The 20,767-nt window shown below is 47.3% G+C and overlaps 5 protein-coding genes across 8 annotated transcripts in view; 2 read left to right on the top strand and 3 right to left on the bottom strand.

Moving 5' to 3' along the window:
* The window catches only part of Usp (retinoid X receptor ultraspiracle), a 68,102-nt gene extending 56,121 nt beyond the window's left edge, over positions 1-11,981 (bottom strand). The window contains exon 1 of one of the 2 annotated variants that reach the window (XM_071791532.1): positions 11,714-11,981. In XM_071791532.1, coding sequence (XP_071647633.1) covers positions 11,714-11,732 — 19 coding nt within the window. In that variant the 5' untranslated portion in view covers positions 11,733-11,981. The remainder of the gene's footprint in view (positions 1-11,713) is intronic. The other variant, XM_071791530.1, reaches the window with a different exon arrangement.
* A 7-nt stretch (positions 11,982-11,988) lies between these two features.
* Positions 11,989-15,757, bottom strand: LOC139820926 (ribosomal RNA-processing protein 7 homolog A). Of its 2 annotated transcripts, none has more exons than XM_071791534.1 (6): positions 15,380-15,757; positions 15,171-15,266; positions 14,758-15,090; positions 14,365-14,661; positions 14,193-14,278; positions 11,989-12,117 (listed from the first exon to the last, which is right to left on the bottom strand). In XM_071791534.1, the coding sequence occupies exons 2-5, from the start codon at positions 15,211-15,213 to the stop codon at positions 14,193-14,195; spliced, it is 759 nt and encodes a 252-aa protein (XP_071647635.1). In that variant the 5' UTR covers positions 15,214-15,266; positions 15,380-15,757; the 3' UTR covers positions 11,989-12,117. The 2 variants fall into 2 exon arrangements, with proteins under 2 accessions (XP_071647635.1, XP_071647634.1); XM_071791533.1 differs by lacking the exon at positions 11,989-12,117 and adding an exon at positions 14,006-14,040.
* On the top strand, positions 12,132-14,028 carry LOC139820923 (integrator complex subunit 15). 2 transcript variants are annotated; one of them, XM_071791523.1, is made up of 4 exons: positions 12,132-12,519; positions 12,776-13,397; positions 13,482-13,783; positions 13,887-14,028. In XM_071791523.1, the coding sequence occupies exons 1-4, from the start codon at positions 12,426-12,428 to the stop codon at positions 13,973-13,975; spliced, it is 1,107 nt and encodes a 368-aa protein (XP_071647624.1). In that variant the 5' UTR covers positions 12,132-12,425; the 3' UTR covers positions 13,976-14,028. The 2 variants fall into 2 exon arrangements, with proteins under 2 accessions (XP_071647624.1, XP_071647623.1); XM_071791522.1 differs by having other exon boundaries at positions 12,316-12,504.
* Positions 15,758-16,965: 1,208 nt separating the features above from the next.
* On the top strand, positions 16,966-19,296 carry LOC139820922 (transmembrane protein 145). Its single transcript, XM_071791521.1, has 4 exons — positions 16,966-17,123; positions 17,703-18,123; positions 18,203-18,792; positions 18,907-19,296. Exons 1-4 carry the CDS (start codon positions 16,974-16,976, stop codon positions 19,186-19,188), a joined length of 1,443 nt encoding a protein of 480 aa, XP_071647622.1. The 5' UTR covers positions 16,966-16,973; the 3' UTR covers positions 19,189-19,296.
* Positions 19,297-20,722, bottom strand: Alr (Evr1_Alr domain-containing protein Alr). Its single transcript, XM_071791537.1, has 2 exons — positions 20,364-20,722; positions 19,297-20,182 (listed from the first exon to the last, which is right to left on the bottom strand). The coding sequence occupies exons 1-2, from the start codon at positions 20,445-20,447 to the stop codon at positions 19,787-19,789; spliced, it is 480 nt and encodes a 159-aa protein (XP_071647638.1). The 5' UTR covers positions 20,448-20,722; the 3' UTR covers positions 19,297-19,786.
* Between the last annotated feature and the right edge of the window lie 45 nt (positions 20,723-20,767).

Raw genomic sequence — 20,767 nt, 5'->3', positions numbered from 1 at the left:
TCTCCCTCTCGAGCTACGCCAGAGCAGTTGCACTTGGACTGAAAATTGCATCGCGCGCGACTGGCAGGCTGGCCTTGACATTCCCGCCGCGTGATCGGTAAATGAAGCTATACGTCACGTAAAACCGCGGCTGGTGGCGTATAAACGATGAGAGAGGCGACCGATGCTGTCGACGGAGAGCAGCCTCGTAAAGTTCGTCGCCTTCTAAATATACACGGTGTCTTTATACTGCTAAGCAACGTGCCGCTATTATTACGTCGGAGCGCGGATCGGTTTTACCTTCGATTCGCCTCGGGGCACTCCCCCAATTAGCGAGCAAGCGTGAAACGCGCGATACCTCGAGGCGATAAGTAAAGCGAGCATTTACATGGCGCGCACCCGATTAAATCGACAATCGGTGTTGTCCGGCGAGCGAGGCCGCCGCACCTGAGATCGCGCGCATCGATCGTCGTCCCCGTACACGCTGTTAAACTCGCGCGAAATTGCAGCACGGTGAAACCGAATTCTCCAGGCGTGTTTTATCCGTTCGTATCACAACGAGAAGTTATCGAGTTCCCTGAGGCACGATCGAATGTCGTTCTTAATTGATTGACGGACATTCGGCGATTCTGGAGCACTCTACGTATACAAATCTTTCGCTTCCGATCTATTTTCGTTACAACGCAAATCCGTCTTGAAATCCAATGTTTATTCGCCATTCGCCATTCGCTGGACGTCTTTCGAAATTAGATTTCGGTTGTTTTTCCACGAAACGATTCGCATAAACGATTTGTGTTGTATCGTAATCGACACTTAATGTCAAATAATTTATATAGACGAGTCGCTAAATTCAAATTATCTAGGTTCTCTCTAGTTCTTAAACATTCTCTAAAAAATAGCGAGAAACATTTCTTTTATTAATATTACTACTGTTACTTGTGTTATTGTATCATCCAGCCGAGTGCGAGCGCGATAAAAATGTGTTAATATAAATATGTCGACGCTTAACGACGCTTAACACACGTTCTGCGGGGGCGAGATGTAAATCACGGTGAGAGAGGAAGAGAGGGAGAGCGCGCGGGGAGAGAGGCTGAATCGGGCCAATGATGCCAAAGAGGACGACCTGTTGGATGAAAGCACGAGGGGAATATAGGTCATCCGATCGGGATTTGCGGGACGACCCACGCTCTTTCTTTATGCACCTCGCATCGCTGAAATTTTTCCGCTCCGGAAACGTCCGGATGACGAAATGCACCTGTGTGCGCCCCAATGCAAGTGCGTTGCATCTCGGAAGACAGCGCCATAAATAGAACGCGGAGGTTACCACCGCGAGTGAATTGCAAAGCGACGGTTCTGCGACGCGCCGCTCGCGCAATTCTCGACGCAGCTTTTTATTAAAGCGAAGTGCAGTGCTATTTGTTTTGTCTGCTCGTAATTTTAGCAAATATACGTCTGTACAAAAATAAAACCAATGGAGGATTTATTACACTTGTGTACACGACGGGAACATATACATGGGTAAATTGCAGAATTAATATTGCAAGCGACACTGAGATCGTATCGCGATATTAATCGTATCACATTCGTATATAATATACCGCGGACCATAATTAATCGGCTACGATGACACGAATGTTGACCATAATTTCTACGACGCCCGAATACTGATATCGCGTCGCCGGCCGACCGCGTTATCGGCGCGGGTCATCGTTTTTAGCGCGCGTGCCGCTGGAATTGCGAGGTCCGCGCGAACGCGCGGGCGAATAATGTATTTCTCCGTCGGACCGGACGGGGCTGACACCGGGGAAGTGCAAAACGCGGATGCGACGCCCGCAAACGGGAAGCCGGGATATGGGTACTACGTACGCTGGTCAGGGTACGCAAAAGGAGGAGGCAAGTAGGTCAGTAGGTGACTCGTGCTAAACAGTGCACCAGGAGTGTCCCGACATTGACCTATATGTCTACTTCGTATGTGCACCCGCCCGCCCCCTCCCGTGACCCTTCCTCCTCTCTGTCCTTCTCCCGTGTTCTCTCTCTCTTCTCGCTGCCTCTCTTCCAGCATCCCCTCCAGCGATGCACTTTCCAGCCAATTGCATATAGGGTCTGCTTGCAGTGTGCCGGAGTGCACTTGCCCCACTCTATCCAGACGACACCCCGGCGCCGAACCACCGCCCCCGCTCCTCAACCCCCCTCTCTCTCTCTCTCTCTCTCCCGGGCTGCCAGCGGGCGATGGCGCGATCGATGCCCTACACCGGGTGACGAAACCCGAGGCCAAACGTAAGGCTCTAAAGTACCCTCCCGAGCTTCTTAATGTATCCTCGTATGTATCGCAGGCTGGTCTCTTTTTTTCCCCCCTTTTCCGGTGTGCGCACGTGGTGACCGACTTTTCGTAAACGCGGCCGACGCAGCGGGAGAAAAAAATCACGGGAGGGTTCTTCGCCGACGTTCGTTCAGCAAAGAAGTTCTCTAGGGTCCCTAATACGATAATGAAACTAATCTAATTCTTTACAACAAGGGAAACGTCTATTGAATCGATAGCACTCAACCTACCGAGATCGAAGCGTGAGAATAAGACAAGTAAAATGAAATCATCAAAATCACAGAGTATCTCGTCTTATTTAGACGCTTATCAGTTGCGAGCTAAACGCGATCTTCGGATTGGAATGTGAGGCGTTCAGAGGGAAGAGTCGTCTCGAAGGCTATAGTTAGTAAAATTCGCTTTGGACACGAATTCGTCTATTTAGCATATTATGAACCTGACCATTCTGGCCCTGAATGCCCCACGCTTTCAATTGGAACCTCGACCTCGTAGAGACTCCATCCTGATACGATCCCGAGGGCGCCATCCCGGTCCCTCCTAGCTTCTCCGCGGAACAGCTGCAGAGCCGAGCAGCGCGTCCGCCACCAATCACCATCGCGATCTCACCTGTCGGTGTTCCGCGCGAGGTGCGTTCGTCGTCGTCGCCGACCTTGGGGGGGACAGTGCGATAATAAATCGTTTCGTAACGCAATCTGCGTGCGCGGGTGCGTGGCGCGTCGAGGCACAGTCTTGCGGAAATATAAATGACGCGCCTGGTGGCACGCAGGAAGGACAGAGACGGGAGAGACGCGAGGAGGGGGGGGAGGGGAGGAAAGGAAAAGAAAATAAAAATCAGAGTCAAAGTTGCGCGAGTCCAATCGACACTCGACGCGTTTTTCTCACGCCTAATGCGGAACGCACAGCCTCCCTGTCTCCTCCTCCCCTAATCCTCCTGCGCGAGGAGTGCGTGCCCTCGAGATAAAGTCAGCAAAGGGGGCATCGCGCCCCCTTCCTCCGCACCCACACGCGAATTGCGTAACGCGCTCGCACCATTGCGCCGCCGTCGGTCGTGTGGGAAGTCCTGCGTTTTATTCCGCCACGAAACGGTATCGCTATACGATGGCGTATATGATGAATATCGTATGTTACATGTTCCGACCGTGGTGGTGGCCTTTTGTCGACGCTCTCGACGGCGACGGTAATTATATTATGGAAATGATGCAGTCACGGGGACGTGGTTAATGGCCATAGGGAGAAACATCGTTGAGGCGACATTTTTTTTTACTTTGACGCTACTGCAAATTGAGATGACGGAAGACGTGCAAAAAAATGTGCTTTTTAACACGTTACTCGCGATCTCATAATTTTGTAAAAATAATAATTATACGGAAAACTTTTAAGCTCGAATTAGATGAGCCTTATATTAGAAGACAATAATTTTATATATAAAGCACGTTTGTGGATGCGACGTTTTCGTAATAATTTTCCAACTCGCGACGCTCGAAGGCAGAAAGAGAAATCAATATATGAAACAAACGGCGAGGAATGGTAATTTCGCCGTTGTTGGCTGGACGTGCGGAGAAGCTGATGGCAGATAAAAAATTTCCGCTGAAAACAAGCTGTAATATCTTCTGCACGCGGATCTTTTCTCTCGCCTCTTTCCTTCCGAAAGAGCAAAGACTAAAGACGAGGATAATGTTTTGAAAAAAAAGTACTCCGTTACGAATAATACTCCTTTTTACAATCGACCATTTTATCGAGTCCGCTTTACGAGTCCGCGGTTATATACATATAGAAAAGAGTATTGGCGCAACTTCATTATCGTCGGAAACGCGGCGTCCTTATCGCATTTATCGTATTTAAAAGTTTTACATATCTACTCCGTTGCGCTGGTCATGCACGCGGCTCTCAATATTTTTTTTCCTTTCTTAAGTTCGTCGTGATGCTATTAACGTCGCGAAGTAAATCAAATACGTCACGTCTCGCGACTGATAAAGTCTCGAAGAGCGACTCGGTCAGCTGAAAACAGTAAAAACCCGGTGTTTCGTAACGCAAAGGTTTCGACACTTGCGTTCGTAAAGAAAAGAACAATTTAATCAATTGTAATAATTCTTAATTTAAGACTCCCCAATTCCCTAATTCCCCGTTGATGTTCTCCGACCGGAAGTACAGTATATTTTTTCCCGGTATCGTCTGCGTGTGTTGTGCGCGAGTGGCACGCGCCGTGCCGTCATTGTTCCACGATCGACGAGCAATCGAGCGACGCGAGCGCATCGCCGCGCGCCGATCCGCTCGTGCGTGTTCGTCGCAATTGGCTAAAATTGCGCCCGGTCGTGCCGCAATACTATCAATTCGTGCTGCAATACTATCAATTCCGCATCGATCGCCGCGTAAGAAGTTCGCGCGTCGCGCGTCCAACGCGTCGAGGATCCAACAACGGTGAAATTCGCACGAGACGCGCGAGACGGTCCTTGAGAGGAGCGTAATAGAAATCGAAACACGCGCGAGCGCGATCGCGCAACCGCGGGATATCTTAATTGCCTACCCGCATACGCGCGCGCGCGCAGCGGTGGCGGTCGCGGACATGGCACGCCGTGCAATCCCTGTAACTAAATTATCAGTACGTGTTTAATTAAGAGCGGGGGGCAACGCGCGCGCGGGGGCCCCGTGCAACGTTGCTCCCGGCCAAGGTCGGCCCGCAGCCGTGGCGAAATAATTGGCGAGAACCGACCGTGCCTCGGATATAATCGCCGCGGCCGTTGGGAATCGCCGCCGTTCGTGGCAAGACTCTAAAGTCGGGGAAAAGTGGACGACAGAGGCGTAGCGGCGCGTTAAGGAACCCCACGAAACTTATGATCCTTATGATTCTCGTAAAAGGAGTAAAAGGAGAAGCGCGCGGTCGCGCGCTCTTTTATTTCCACGAGCTTGAACGGATATCCTCGGTCGTATCCCCGTGGCCAGTCCTCGTAATCTGAAAAAGTCATCGAGTCGCTCGAGTCGCTCGATCGCTGGCGGCAATGCCGCTGAATTATTCAGATAATTTACGGCAAGCAGCGAATAATTACTATATATTTACGTGAATTATTTATAGACAGTTATGCGACATATGTACTTTGTACAACGCACGATGCTGCGCAACATCGTTAATACCGTTAATTGCGATAATAATCGACCGACAAACGGCATGCGGTGTAGGGAACAAAAACGCCGACGATCTATTTTTCAAATGATCACTCGGTCGTGCGTAAAACGGCGATTAATTCGATTTCCACGAGCTTCGCGGATAACAATTATCCACTTAAAATCCGATTCCACTTCGGGGCGAAAATTAATGCGATATGAATTATGCGCGTTATCGCGATCGTTACCGAATGCTCATCGCGTGCAACGCATATGCCGCTTGATATCGGAAAAAACACGCTCCGCTTCCGCGGAGTTATTTTCCCATTGTAACACACTGAATTGCGCGATACGCAGTTTCAAGCGGTAATCGAGTGGCGTCACGATTGCGAGGCTAACTTCGACGAGGTGCTCTAAATAAAATGCAATCCACTTTGTTTACCGGGCGATAGGAAATTAATTTTCCCTTTGTCGTTTACTTATCAGCTATTTATCGTAGATCGTTGTGTGTTACCGTGTCAGGGACGATAATTTATGTAGCCATTAAACGCGAGCGCGCGTATAGAAGGCGCGCTTTTTCACAGGCCGGCCGACGACGGGCAGGCCTAAAAAAAAAAACCTGTCAATGACGTGAATGGCAAACGTATTTTCTGCGTGCTAAATAGGCAGCAGTCAGGTTTCTCTTTTTTTTTCATCGCCACGTCGAACGGAACGTATATCTCGCAAAGTGTCGATTATGCGTGGTCATTAACAATCTCCATATCGCCGGATGATCACGCTAGGAAGCACGAACAGTTAAGAAGGCAGATCCAAGCGCGATTCGCACGCGAGAAGAAAACCGCGGGAGGCTTAGCGATGCGTGAACAAATCGCGTCGCGGCCTTCGTTCGTGGCTCGCGCTACCATGGAGTAGGTGTGTCCTGTTTCCGCGGTGGGCAACGCCAATGTCACTGGGTCGACCAGGCGCATTCTGCACCACTCGCCTCGCCATGAGAAGACGGCAACAATGCGCCGTGCAACAATTGCGTAACGCGATTGCATAATTGCGCTCCGCTCGAGCACACGGTGCAGCGCAGCGCTGCGCCGCGCCGCTCCTCCCGGATCGCGTGCTGCAACGATCAATAAACTCGTCGCGAGTGTGTACGTACCTATATACGCGTCTAGAAGCGTGCATCAGACGTCGATTCGTCGCGCCGATTCTCCGTTCGATCGTTAAAATAAAAAAAAATCGAACGGTCTCTCTCGCTGACAGTACGACTGTGCAAATGTAATAAATTTGACGATTATTTCTCCGCGATTTGTATCTGAAATACACGGAGATAATTTATTGTTATATTTTACCCTTAAATTCACTACAAACTTGAGACAACTTGGCAACTAAGGAATTTTTAAAATATACAAAAGACATTTTACAAACAACGTGATAAAAGTTACCAAGCAGATTGGTAAATTTTGAAAAATTATTGAAATTTCCTAGATATATTTTAGTAAAATTAATCAAACATAATATTTTATATTTTAATGTATATATATATATATATATATATATATATATATATATATATATAATAGATATTAATATCTTTTATTATAGTAGATATTAATCAGAATAGCTCGCATAAAGTTCTTGGTGGTACATGTTGTCCCACAACTACCATGATTTCAGGGTAAATTTCAAGAGAAAATTCTCTCCGTGATATAGGGGAGCGAGAAAAGCAGCGGCTTTTTAACGGCTCGCCCGAAATTTGTTCAAAGCGCGACGGAATGTCTGATGACGCACGAGGCACGTTTTCACTTTCGACGCATTTACTCGCGATTATCGGCATTACGTCGAAAACAAACAAGTCGCGTCGAAATTTCTCGCCCACGCCCGAGATCTCTCCTCGCCCTTGCCATTCAGGAAAACGCTTGTACACCCGCAGGACGTCCTGGCCGTGCGCGATATGGCAAACCGAATATCTAAATAGCGAATGTGCATGTCGTGCGCCCACGCTCGCGAAATTCTATCGCATTAATTGGCGCGAAATCCAAGCGCGAGCGAGCGAGCGAAGAGAAGAGGGAGAGAGGAGGAGGAATTAAGAAGCATCTCGTCCCGCGTTTCGTTACCAACGACGGTGCATCTGCAATTAGATACGGTGCACGCCGCTTCTGAGAAACGACATACCGCACCTGAGAACTCCCGCCTTAATGACGGCTAACGACGGCCGTTTGCTGGATATTTTTCCATCTTCGCAATCTTGCCGATGACGCGCGCGCGCGCGCGGGAGACGTTGAAAATAGCGAATCGCGGAAACACCTTCTGCATTACATCATAATCGTATTTTCTTCTTTTTTTCCCCCCGAGAGGTTTTGTTCGCGACGTGCCCTTTTCGCAATTTTGCATCGCTTCTAAGAAAGCCACGTACGAGCGTACACAGGGCCTACTACAGTTTGGCGCAACCGAGATGACGCCAACAGATGTCCGGCTGGCCTGCCATGGCGATCGACCTGCTCGTCGGAGTTCAAACGCTAACGTTGGATCCGAAAAAAAGGGGAAAAAAGAAAAAAAAAAGAAAAAAAGAATAAATTCAAAAGACAGGCAAGAACACACAGTTCGCATCAGGCTTGCATAAGTTCCTCGAAAAACGCAATGCTTGAAAATCGATTAATCATTCCCTTCGTTTGATTTTTATACCTGAGATGCGCACGAGTCTTTGAAAAAGTGAAAGATGGCTCGACGTGTTTCGGACACCCTGTATAGCTGAGAAGTCTAGGATAGCCTGCGGTATAAAACCTTGTTGCACTTTGAGATTTCGCGTCGCGCCTGCTGTGTTAGCTCGCCCTCTCTCTCTCTCTCTCCCTTCTTCTCCGCAGAAATCGCGATGCTCGCTTTGGAAGACCCTGAACTATGCTGAACGCTGAAGCAAAAGAGTATGGAAGCTAGAAGAATAACAGGAGCAGCGTATAAGGCGTCGTCTGATGCGCTGCATGGTGCAGGAGGACGGCGTTGCGAACGAGAGGAAGCGGGAGCGAGCGAGGGAGGGAGAAAGAGATCGAAGAAGGAGCGAGGAGGACGAAGAGAACGAGAGAGCGGGAAGGAAGAGAGAGAGAAAGAGAGAGAAACAGCGTGATGGAGGGAGAAGTACACGTAGCAGCGCGGCTCGTCCTTGGACTTATATAACGAGGAAGAGACCAACAGGGAGAGGAGAAAGAGAGAAAGAGAGAGGTGGCTCGCGAAAGAGAACAAAACGCCGCGTGGATGGTGTACGCGGATTAAAAATGAAGGATAAAGGGCGACGCTGGTTGGAACACGCCGCGCCTGCAGTCCTGCGTCGAGGACAAAGAAATCCCCCGGAATTTTGTGGATCCTCTTAGGATGGCCGGCAGGTCAGAAAACTCAAAGATGCACTTTTGTCGGTGCACACGCCTTTTCCGCTTTCCGTCATCCCTTTTTGGGACGCTGACAGCATTTTCGTTTCAACCGCAAAAACCAACCAGCTTCCACGAATATATACTTTTTTCCATCGACCCGGAGGTTTTCCATTGAGCAGGTCGAGCTGAAATTTTCGCATCTCCTAATCTCTTCTCGACGCGTGTAATATTTTAAGCGACAGGTATATGCCAGAAAAGAATGACTCAAGTCTTCGATAAACGCATAGCGCATGCATTCTTTCGTAAATTCAAAAACGATGATCTCTTCGTGTTTTCTTCTTTCGTTTCTCCGGCAGATTTGGTCGCGCATTAAAATTCACGTGGCACGAACGAACGTGGTCCTGTCCAATTGACCGCGGATTATCCCACAAGACACGGACCGCCGTGCTTGAACGCTCGAAGCGCACGACGTCTTGAAAAGCGAGAGGAAAGCAACGGCGGAGGCAACGAAGGCGACGAGGTATGCGAAGGAAAGAGCAGCGAGAAGCGGGAACGAAACGAGGAGTCGTGGCCGTGATCTCGCGGGGACCGGAATGAATGCAGAAAGGTCGTCGGTTGGGTCGCACGCCGCCGCCGCCGCCATCCACCGCGCCAAACTTAGAAGCGAGACGCGCGCTCCCGCGAGCGCGATCTTACTCCACGCGCGCGTATATTCGCGGCTTCTTATCGCGCTTCCCTTTTCTCTAGCCTACCCAAAAAAATCATGATATTTGAACCGCTCAAAAACCAAACTGTGTGGCCATTTGATCACGGAGATGCCCGATTTTATTGGAAATCGCAAGATCCGCGAAATAAATATAAAGAAAGCCAAAAAGAGATTACAGACTAATCGTGTTTTTAATTTCCAAAATTGAAAGATTTACGGAGTTGGGTTCAATTTGGTTTTCGAGAGAGACTTGTTTGTTATTCGCGCGTGAATCTGTATCGCGCCAGATTCGTCGCTGAAATGATCGGCGTGAATCACGGGACTAATGAACAATTAGAGCGAATATGAAACCCACGCATAATCGGATGGTATGATAGATCAATTGTACAAACTCCGGGTTGCGATAAAATTGCTCGGATTGCGTAGCGATCGTTTCCGCGTGACGAAACATCAAATTAACGAACGAATCGTTTGATTCGACAGTCTCGATCGCGCGCTAATAACCGCAATTAAATCACCGAAATATCGGATTAACTGCGATTTGTTCGGTTCGAATGAATTGTTCGACGCTTCAGTTTTGTTCATCCAAGGCAAGTTTACTATTTGGTGCTGATTACTTTGAATTTTGTGCACAGAAAAAAAGTGTCAAATTCGTATACGCAACAATCTATGAATCTTCTAATGAGAATTTCAACTTTACTTTTTAACTAAACATATAAAATGACTTTATTATACAAGCAAGTTTTCTTCGCTTTTATTGCAACAAATTCCATTTCAAGATTTCCACATTAAAACTAAAATTACTAAAAACATCATCAAATTAAGAATATTCTTTTTTTTCTGTGCAGTAACTCCGAAAAATCGTTTGCCAATAAAATATCCGAAACAATTCGGCTCGCAACAGTAACACGTTATTCAAACACAGAATGAATAGGAATTCGTGACGACCCCTGCAACCTGCATCTCGATCCACTCAATCATCCCCCTAAGGGGGGCTTTCGGGTAAGGCAATATACAGGACAAAAATATCCGTTCTAACCTTGCGGTCGTTTTTCCCCATGACAGGTTACTCCATCGAGGGTGACAACATTTTCCCCGTCTCGATTCATGATCGAAGGGAACCACCACCGGGCGTGCAACCGGGGGAGGGAGGGTTGAACGGCGACGACGCGGGAGGGTTAATTCGCGTTGGCTTGAGGTAGGGCGCGCACGAGCGGTCGGCAGGTGTCGCCACGTCGCGACGCGACGAAGCGCGGCGAGGTACAACGGCGCGGGGGACGCGCGCGCGGGGGGGCGCGAAGGGAAAGGGGGACACGCGGGCCGCTGGCCGATGAACGGGGAGGGGAAATCGCTCGGTCAGGCGATAATAATTCTCACGTGTGTGCGGCCCGTGCGCGCCGTTGTCAAACGACACCGTGACTCTGATTCGCCGCGCGCGCCGCGCCGGGGCCTCCTATGTAGGTTAAAGACACGCAGTTACGGCCGCGGCGGCAGTTGCGCAACGCGGAACGCCCGTGCCAGCCGTGCACTCTCTCACGGGTTACGGCTCCCTGGTGGCGGCGTGCACGATCGCTGGCGAGCGAGCGAGCGAGCGGGGAAATGTCGCCGCGCGTCCGTCGTTTTCTCGCCGGCGAGAGAATTGCGCGCGCGCGCCCGCGCGCGGGCGGATCGCCGTCTCGGATTTCTCGTTCGACGGCGTCCGTTCCACCACGTGCCCGTGAGCGATCCGCAGGATGATGCCCTGGAGGCGTAGCGCGCGCGCGCGACTCTCTTCTCTCTCTCTCCCTCTCCATCCCGGTCAAGATGCGGACGAGGCGCGCGAGCGAGACGGCGAGAACGCGGGGGAGGCGAGGGAGCGCGAGAGAGAGAGAGGAAGGAAAGAGGCGGAGGAGAAAAGAGAGAGGACGACGCGTTGGTACAGTCTTGGCCAAAAGCGCGCCGCGTGACATAGATTCGATCGGCGACGGCGATTTACGCGAGAGCTCGGAGCGGTCGACGGTCCGCCGCGACCTCGACTGCCAGGAGGTCGGCCGTCAACCGGAGGGGGGGGGGAGGGGGTCGTCGAAACGTCGTCGCGCGGACGACCCCGCGCGACTCTTAACGCGGTCACTGAACCAGTTCCGTTTCGACCCTGACACTGCCATTGCCCCCCCCCGCGGGGGGCAGCGCGTCCGCGTCAAGATTGGCACAATATTGGCCGCCGCCGTTTTTTTCCCACGCGGGTGTCGTTATCCTCGTCGCGCGCCAGGCGAGACTTACCCCTGTCGGAGGACTCCATCGTCGTCGGCTCCTCGGCGAACGCTGCGCGCTGCGGTCCCGCGACGGCCTCCTGGGGCACGGGGCTGGTACGCGCGGCGCGGCGGGGATCGTCGCGCTTCCACGGCGCACGTGGAGATAGTCCCGCTCGTGGCTCGCGGCGGCGGCGGCGGCTGCACGGTCGGCGCACGGCTCGAAAATTTTCTCACCACGGTATAAACATGGCCGGCCCGCGCACGGCCGCACGGCTCCCTGGCCTGTCACAATCCACGATGGGGAGGGGGGGTCGTTGAACCTTATCGCGGGTGCGAGACGGCGTCGCGGTAGGGCACCGGCCGCGCGGACTTCTCTTTCCGGGCCTCTCCGGGGAAAAACGGTGCAGCACCGTGGACTACGGTGGGCGCGACCTAAAAATAGATCACCAATTCGGCGGATTGTTTTGACTAATAATGCGCTTCGCAACCTACTCGCCGGTGGCGCCACTGCGCGGCGAGGGCCCCACCGCAGCACCGGCGTCGGCCGCCGGTGCGCACTGCGCGCCACTGCGCGCCGCGTCGTCGCGGCGCGCACCTACTACCCCTCTACATATATATGCATATATACAGGCGCGCGCGCACATGATCGCTGTCAAACCGGTCAAACGCTGCAAATTGAGACGGTCGGAGACAATTTCCTTCGGTATTCGGCACGACAATTGCGTCCGCGTTACGCTACGATGTCCGGGAGCGACGTGAAGCAGATACTTAGAAAGCTGGACTTCCCTTACTGCGCCAGGGATGCTCTATGCAGAATCGGTACGAGTGGTACAGGTTATCTCGACGCCGCTGGTCTGTTTATTTTAGCTGTGCTCTCTGTGTATCTCGAAAATGTAGCGCGACACACTTGTCTTTAATAATTTTACAATCTTATCCAAATGTTATTTACAGCAACATTTAACGTACTATTTGTCTATGTTTCAATATTATGCAGCTAAAATGTACAGATCTACGTTACATTTTAATATATTATGACTCTCTCTCTTTCCCTCTTCGAATATTAAATTTTATTTGTTATTCGTTTGTCAAGAGGTACTCTGCTGCAGGCCGGGCAAGCAAGTGGACCTACAAATGGACTTGATATCGGAGTTTGTGTTCGGAGAGGTGGAGAAGCGGAAGAAACGCAACATGACAACGGCGATACACGAGCTGCAGCTGATAGACTGCATGAGCGACTTCTTCCAGAGCCCAGGCGGCACTCCCGCGGTGCGCAACGCTCTCTTCCTGTCGCTCTTCCCGGCGGACAGTCCCAGATACAAGATCCTAGGTAACCTGGTGTCGTTCGCGATCGCCACGCAAAACAAGGCGGTCCTAAACGCAGCTGGCATTTGGATGCAGCAGTTGGGCTCCACCTCGCCGCAGAGCGTAGGACTGGCGAGGCACGTGCTCAACGACTACTTCGTGCTCACTCCGAGATCCATCGACAAACTGAAGCAGCTACCCGTACTCGCGCCACATTTCACCGCCAACCTGCTGACGGCGATCGGTGAAGTGTACGAGGACAAAGATCCGCCTACCGAGCTGCTCAGATCGGTAGGCGAGTGGATCGACGAAAATCCGAGTTTACTGTTAACACCCCTGATGGACAATCCGGCGTTGCCCACCGGCGGGATTCCGATGACCCCGATAACACCAATAGCAGGCTTGTTCAGGTCATTTCCCATTCTATAACTTCGCACGCAAGATGACGAACAAAAGCACATTTAACATCGAACCGTTCTTTCTTTCATCTACAGATGGTGCATATTGAGTCCTCTGCGTAATGACACTACGGAAAGCACAGAGAGTCGGGAAGAGTCGCGAAAATTTTACTCGAAAGTTCAACAGTTACTCATGGACTCGGTGCTACGACTGAACAACAGCGACAGCAACAAGCACGCGATCTCGGCGCAGCATTTGGCGTCTACTACTCGGTTATTGACGGCGAATCTGCAAAATCGTCCGAACGTCGAAAAAGTCTCGCGTGACCTAGCTATGGAACGACTCGCGCAAGCCGTCAGCGCGGCCATGTCTGCGAACTGCATTTACGGAAATAAACGTGTGTATCTTATGCATATACGTATTTACAAAATGTATTCGCGCGTACATATTATAATTATATTACCAATTTTTATACATATCATTATTTTCGTTCGTTTCAGAGGAACTATTAGCCCTTTTGCAACCACTGTCGTATCAGCACTTCTTGATAGAATGGACATTACAAACTTATGCAACTAAGGCAGCTTGATACGAGTATGACGACGACGACAGCGACGGCAATGATGACAATGAATTAATTTAATCGACAATATTCTAATTGTTTTTGTACATAAAAAATAAAATCATTAGGCAATTATATTGTATATAACTTGTTTCGCAAAAAAAATAAAGATTCTAACGAATTATAACTGATTTTAATAATTTTACAATCATATCCTAGTTATTTACAACAACATTTAACGTACCTAAAATGGCTTAAACGTCCGTTTTTGTTTCAATTCCTGCAGTCTTTTTTTATCCAGTTCGAACTTTTTTCGCAGCTCCGCTAAATCTGAAAGCAAGATCGTACGGATTAAGCGCATTCTAAAAAAAAACCATCACTCTACGAAGAATTTTGTAATGCGCAATTGTACTTACTCTGCTTTTTCGTTTCGCGAATTTGGAAAGTATAGAAATTAATCAATTGCTTCTTCTTGTTGCGCTGTTCCTCCTTCTGTTGCACCTTGCTGATGGTAGATTCCTTCCTGGTCGGCGCGAATTGCCCTCTTTTCTTTCCACTCGTTACAGTTATCCAGCCTTCGTCCTTCTCTTCCGCAGCTTTCTCCCGTGCGATACGATTCTGTACTTGCTTGTCGTACAGAGTTACATATTCCTCGATGTCGGTTTTCATTAGTCGCTCGTCGTGCAACGTATTATTATACTCTGTACACCATTCTGTTTGAATAATCAAAAATAGAGATAGAGATATACTTAGATACAGATTATAAGAGACAAGTTGTGTCTACGACATTAAAAATACAAAATACTCACTTTCTAATCCTGTGAAGCACACACTTTTGTCACCGTTCAACGTAATGATGCAATCTTCCGAAAGTTCCATCGCCCTGTCCAGAGAGGCCTCCTTCTTGAAAACGATGTACGCAGTTTTAAACCCTTTCGCGTTTGACAACGTAACGGACCGTACATCGCTGCAGAGATCGGCGAACGCATGTTTCAGACAATCGGTGGTGGCGTACGGCGGTATATTCAATACAAAAAGAGTTCTGTTTCTGGGATACTCCGGTTCCTGATTTCTCACGGAGTGCTCCTTGAAAAACAGCTGGTGCTTGTCCGAGCTGTCGGCGTCGAAGCGAATCCATAGCGCTGTAATCCGAAATAACCTCGTTTAGAAACGATTCTCGGGATACATGTATTTTTACGGTATATACAGCAACGAGACTCACTTTTGAAGCTTCTCGGACTCTGTTTACTGGCTTTTGTAACCATCTTTAAAGCCTAACCTCACTGTTGTGCACGAATCTAAGATCTGTTTCTTACGGCTGAAAATGAAATATTGTACAGGTATATGTTTTGGCGGTTCCGTCTAATTTCTACAGGTAGGGAAAACGGAATCTAGGATTACTAAACAACGTTTGACAAACCGAAACTATACCTCGCGTCCGCGGCTCGACAACGTGCGTCGTGCGTCGTGCGCTATCACGTGACATGGAAAGAGAGAAATAGGTTATAAATGGGCGCGTTCAGCAGACCAAGCCGCTGAGTAGCAGTCGAACGTGATTGGCTCTTACTTTTAGAACCAACCAATCAACGCAGAGTGTTGATAAGACGAACTCAACAGTTGTGTCTGCTGAACGCGGCCAATCTGAATACGATTTCGCGGGTATATTTCTAATTTGTAATTATTGGCGTGCAATGAACTGAAAATAAAAGACTCGACTATTTGAAACCAGAAAACACACACTCCGACTTGTACGGAAACGCATAAGAAAAAAGTTAATTTAAAAAATCAGCAACTCTCCTTACAGAAAAGAACTATTAATAGGTACCCGACTTAGAACTTAATAGAATTCTTTTAATAAATGAAACAATACAATTTATTATTTAGATTGAGAAAAAAATATTCCAATTTATATAAGCTCGGAATAAATTTCTGATAACTCGGACGATTTATTTATTTATTTATTTATTTATTTATTTATTTATTTATTTATTGGATGACGATGAGCAATAACCACAACAGCACAATAAATATCAATCATTAGTATTATTATTAATAATTCTATTTTCCTGATTATATTTTTATTTCATAATTGTATTATTCTTTTAATTGTATTGTATTATTTTTTTAATAATTAATAAATATATTTAAATAACTTATCGGGAGAGCAAAGGTTTTAATCTGAATGTGATCTCTTTATTTTCGAGCAATTCTTTTAAATTCAATTTTTTCTATTCTTTGCACATTTGTCATCCTTTTATTTTTTAATACCTAAGCTTATCGCTTTCTCTCGTTTCTCTTGTATATATAAAAAAGTATATATTTGTTTAAAAAATCACTTTTTTTCTCTAAAGACAGTTAATAAAATAGCACGTTATATTACAGCGAGTGCATTTTGTTATTTCTTCGTCGTTGTATTGCAAGTAATCAATTCGATCAATCGTGGAGAACACGACGCATACACATGCATACTACATGCTGCGCAAGCGACATGCACGCAAATGTCAGGGACACGCGAGCAATCGGCGTACATACTGTACTCAAAAATATTTCTTTTCGTTCTTTTATCTACATTCTCTAACAGACAAATTTCGCTCTTCCTTTCTCTTCCTCGCTCTAAAATCTGACATCTACAATTGTCCCGTTTTACAAAAAGCGCTGAGTAATAAACAATCCAAATAATAAAGTAATTAGAGTAATTAAAGTAAGTTTTTAGCCCTGCTATTATTTTAATTATATTTCCTGCAGTCAAAACATATATGAGAAAGGAAACAAAAAAATTAGAGGAAAAACATATAGAAAGTAGGAACGCGCAGAAGGAGGAATCTATGATAGCGCGAAATTTCGAGTACGAAAGGGTTGTTCTCCCCTTTTCTTTTTTTCCTCTTTTACAACAGCAATTTCGCGAATGTCGACCCGTTTCGCGTGCGAATAATCAAATCGATATACGAGTCATGGCACCGGGAAATATTGATCAAAGCGGCCGCACGGCCGCTGACAGTATGCGTCCGTAGCGATTGCGGTAGTTATGTGCGGAGGAACGCTCGTCGCACGAGCGTCGCGCACTCGGAACTCGGTGAAGCTGGTCTTTCTGCTGCTGCTCTTCTCGATCGCGCACCTGCCGTTGCTCCGACACGCCGATGCCAAAATACTCGAGGGCGACCTGATAACACACGAAGTAACTACCAGGCTGGAATCGATTTTATGGAACATGAAATGGAAACGCGAGTCGTTTCAGCGGCGCGGCGTTTCGATCCATAGCTTCGCGCGGGCGGCTCTTGCATGATCAATATATATTGCGCGTACGTGTACGAGCAAAACCGAGTTTCCACCTGCCGTTAACGAAAAATAACCGAGTGGATTTTTATTAAGCGAGTGCGATTTGAAATAGAGCAGACGAGAGTTAACATTAAAGTAAGAACTCCGGGAGGATAAAGTCCTCATTATATTTTCGTTATTTATTGTTTTGACAATTTAACGTTCGAATATTTTAACATTTTAATGATTCGCAAATCGAAAAGACTGAAAGATTTATAATTGATATTTTTTTATAGTTATTGCGCGTGGTTTTGCAATTAATATTGTCTTGCATATCTTTACAATGGATAGGCAATTATATTTAGATGAAGGCAATAATACTGATCGATGCAGAAGCCGCTTTACAATGTTACCGTTTCGTAGAACGAGTTCTAATGACTCATAAAATCGCTCGAAGAAATAACATATGACAAATATCTGAATATCGTGATTTTTTCAGAACTGGGCATTCGTCGCGAGATTCTGTTTTCTAACAGAAAGCGGTACTTTTCGGTATCACTTTGAATTAGGAGGTGAAGAACGTAATCTAAACCTCCTGCTGTACTACGATGGAGCACACCAATGGCCCACCGTCTATCCTTCCAATAAGACATGCCGGGAGAAAGAGAGTATTCTCAACATCCACTACGGTCAAATAGTGCCGCTGAACACGTCGTGGCTATCGTCGGGATGCGTGGAGGACGACGACGGTGTCCGATGCGACAGCCAGAGGAGATTCATCTCGGCCCGGCCGAGATGGTGGTTCATAGTTTTAGCCGACTGCTCTTCCACGAAAGGCCTGAACGTCACGTACTGGATATCGCTGACCAACGCGGCGCCCGGCGCATTCTGGAAGGAACACTTCTCCGCAGACGAATTCTGCAAGTAATTTGACTTTCACGACAATCGGCGAGTCCCAGAGTAGCGTTTCCTTAATTGCGCCCGTTTCCCGGTTTCCAGACATACTGCCGCTGCTGATACCGATCGCCTGCATGTACCTGATATTCATCGTCCTTAGTTTCTACATAGCGCTGCAACTGCGCTCCAGGAGGCTGCTACATATATCCTACAAACTGTTCATCGCCTCCTTGCTGTGTCAATTATTAGGGGTGTCGTGCGAGCTTTACAGTTACGTCAATCTTGGCCTGAGAGGAATGCCAGCGATGAACGCTTATCTGTTGAGCCAGCTCTCGGAAGCGTGTTCCGAGACCCTGTACACAGTTCTCATGCTGCTGCTCGCTATCGGTTACACAGTTACCAAAAGTGTCCTTACATCGTCGCAAATCCGATGGCTTGCAGTATTCATCGGTAGTACTGCCATTTGTCAAATGTCGCTGTATATATATCAGTCTGAGGTATTCGATCCAGGAGTGGTATTATACATTTACGAGTCGCCACCGGGCTACGGTCTAATAGCGCTGAAATTGATCGCCTGGTTCGTGTTTGTCACTCGTTGCTTCAAGACTATCAGAAAATTGAATACAAAGCTCCACTTCTACACTTCGCTACTTCTCTTAGGATCCGTGTGGTTTCTCTTTCACCCATTAACGGTACGCATATATACTAACAATTATTTTTTTCTTGAAATAATTTTTAATTACACTTAAAATCTACATAATAAAAATATGCTGTAAAAATAAGACATCTTTTTTTTATTTTTACAGGTATTAATCAACACTATATTCGTGGATGAATGGGTGAGAGAGAGCATGGCCAAAGGAAGTTCCCTTTTCATTGTCTTCTTGGGTCACATAATGTTTTTATATGTAACTCGACCATCTGTGAACAATAAACGTTTTCCATTTCACATTAGGACATTCCAAGTTGTACCCATAGGTGGTCAAGGGCAGGATCACAGCTACGAGCCTGGTCCTCGAACTGCAGTTACCGCATTTACTATCACACGGACACCGGCTTACTTTAGTCAATCACTACGACAGGCGTAGATAGAAAAAATAGCGAATACCAAGGTGCAACCACAGGTGGAATGCACTATTATTAAAGTGACTATTGAAGAAAAGCAATGGATGGCTAGTGAAAAAAAAAAAAAGAAATTTTGTAATATCAGTATATTTTTTTATTATACATGATGCAGTGCAACAAATGTGCACTTTTTTGCATTGTACTTATCGAGATGGAAATCCCAATTTAGATAGTAGAATAATGTTAATAATAATACTGAATTGCCGTCGGCAAACATTTGTATATAAGTAGTTTCGAATCTATACGATTTTTCTCTTATCACAAAGATATTTATAATAAAGTGCATAATGCAATTTTATTCCCGTCTCTTATTTTGTAACTTCGGAATTTTATTCCCATCTCTTATAGTAGATTTACTATATTGTTCCAGGAAGAAAACAGAACTTGGAAAACCTTTTAAGTACATATATCGCTATTAATTTCATATTTCCTTATGTACACATCGTACCGTCGAGAATCTAAGAGCAATGTCCAATGAAAAAATCTACAACAATTATTTATACAATAATTCGTATTGTATTCAGGTCCCATTGTACATTCTAAAACTATTATTGCTACTTATCAATCGCAAGAACCATCCAGCCAACCGTCTCTCCACCTCTGATTTACTAGTTTACAATCAAATTCTGGTTTCCCGAGTTTCTTGTTGACTTCATTGTGAATTCTGCATAGCCATTGACTCAGTTTTTCCTGCGACCCGGTCTCCGGCGGCGTGTGTTTCAATTGCTCCTGCAGGTCCTCCGCGCATACGTTGCAAGGATAAAATTTGGAAAACGTGTGAAAGAAGCTGTTCATGTCAGACTTTTGTCTCTCGTTCGGTTGATCGGGATAGTACGCCGCCATGGTGTGCAAGAAGCCCCAGGTCTTCGAGCCCAACTCATCCTTGTCTAAAGGACAATCGTCTCGAGTACCACCGTTCCTGGCATTCGGTGTTTGGTCCTGTTTCTTCTGTGCTCCCTGATATAAAATATAATTTGTAAAATTTATATCGCAATAAATTTTCTTGCAAAACAGTGATAAAAAGCAAGAACAATTGTCGCGCAAGAATGTCTGACGAAATAAGACCGGACACTTGAGCAATAAGGCGACGAAATTCACGGCAATCGTCAACGAATTTGTCAATAAATTGCCGGCTCACCTTCTCCGAGTCGTAGACTTCCTTCTGGCGTTTCGCCCACGTCCGGAAGTCCATGCAAGCGCGACACGGCTTCTCGGACGACATCCTCTCGCGCTCAGTCCGTGAAGATCCTCAAGTGTCACCGCAGGCAAGTTAACGTAGCTCTCACGTGCCGCACGCGACATAACCTCCCGTTTCGCTCGCGAGACACGAAGGCCAACGAAGGCTCCGACGGCTCCGAGGGCTCTTATCCTTGCGTTCGCGCGATTAAATCACCCATTACGCAATCACGCAATCGAAACGAAATGCACTTGTGACAATAAACGGCATGTCTTCATAATACTGGAATTTTTACACGACTGCCGCTCTCGCAGCGGACGAGCCACTCCATAACGTAACCTAACCTGACCTAACCTAAGGCTGAT

This window comes from Temnothorax longispinosus, chromosome 10 (assembly GCF_030848805.1).
Source record: "Temnothorax longispinosus isolate EJ_2023e chromosome 10, Tlon_JGU_v1, whole genome shotgun sequence".
In the NCBI taxonomy this organism is placed as follows: domain Eukaryota; kingdom Metazoa; phylum Arthropoda; class Insecta; order Hymenoptera; family Formicidae; genus Temnothorax; species Temnothorax longispinosus.
This window is presented reverse-complemented; position numbering and strand designations above follow the sequence as displayed.

Excerpts from the sequence above, each read along its gene's own strand:
- LOC139820926 (XM_071791534.1), bottom strand. The coding sequence starts at position 15,213 with ATGGTTACAAAAGCCAGTAAACAGAGTCCGAGAAGCTTCAAAA. Across the intron at positions 14,662-14,757 it reads GTGCTTCACAGGATTAGAAA|AATGGTGTACAGAGTATAAT; the intron begins GTGAGTATTTTG and ends TTATTCAAACAG. Across the intron at positions 14,279-14,364 it reads TCGCGAAACGAAAAAGCAGA|ATTTAGCGGAGCTGCGAAAA; the intron begins GTAAGTACAATT and ends TCTTGCTTTCAG.
- Alr (XM_071791537.1), bottom strand. The coding sequence starts at position 20,447 with ATGTCGTCCGAGAAGCCGTGTCGCGCTTGCATGGACTTCCGGACGTGG. Across the intron at positions 20,183-20,363 it reads AAGTCTACGACTCGGAGAAG|GGAGCACAGAAGAAACAGGA; the intron begins GTGAGCCGGCAA and ends ATTTTATATCAG.
- LOC139820922 (XM_071791521.1), top strand. The coding sequence starts at position 16,974 with ATGTGCGGAGGAACGCTCGTCGCACGAGCGTCGCGCACTCGGAACTCG. Across the intron at positions 17,124-17,702 it reads GCGACCTGATAACACACGAA|AACTGGGCATTCGTCGCGAG; the intron begins GTAACTACCAGG and ends TGATTTTTTCAG. Across the intron at positions 18,793-18,906 it reads TTCTCTTTCACCCATTAACG|GTATTAATCAACACTATATT; the intron begins GTACGCATATAT and ends TTATTTTTACAG.
- LOC139820923 (XM_071791523.1), top strand. The coding sequence starts at position 12,426 with ATGTCCGGGAGCGACGTGAAGCAGATACTTAGAAAGCTGGACTTCCCT. Across the intron at positions 12,520-12,775 it reads AATCGGTACGAGTGGTACAG|AGGTACTCTGCTGCAGGCCG; the intron begins GTTATCTCGACG and ends TCGTTTGTCAAG. Across the intron at positions 13,784-13,886 it reads CTGCATTTACGGAAATAAAC|AGGAACTATTAGCCCTTTTG; the intron begins GTGTGTATCTTA and ends CGTTCGTTTCAG.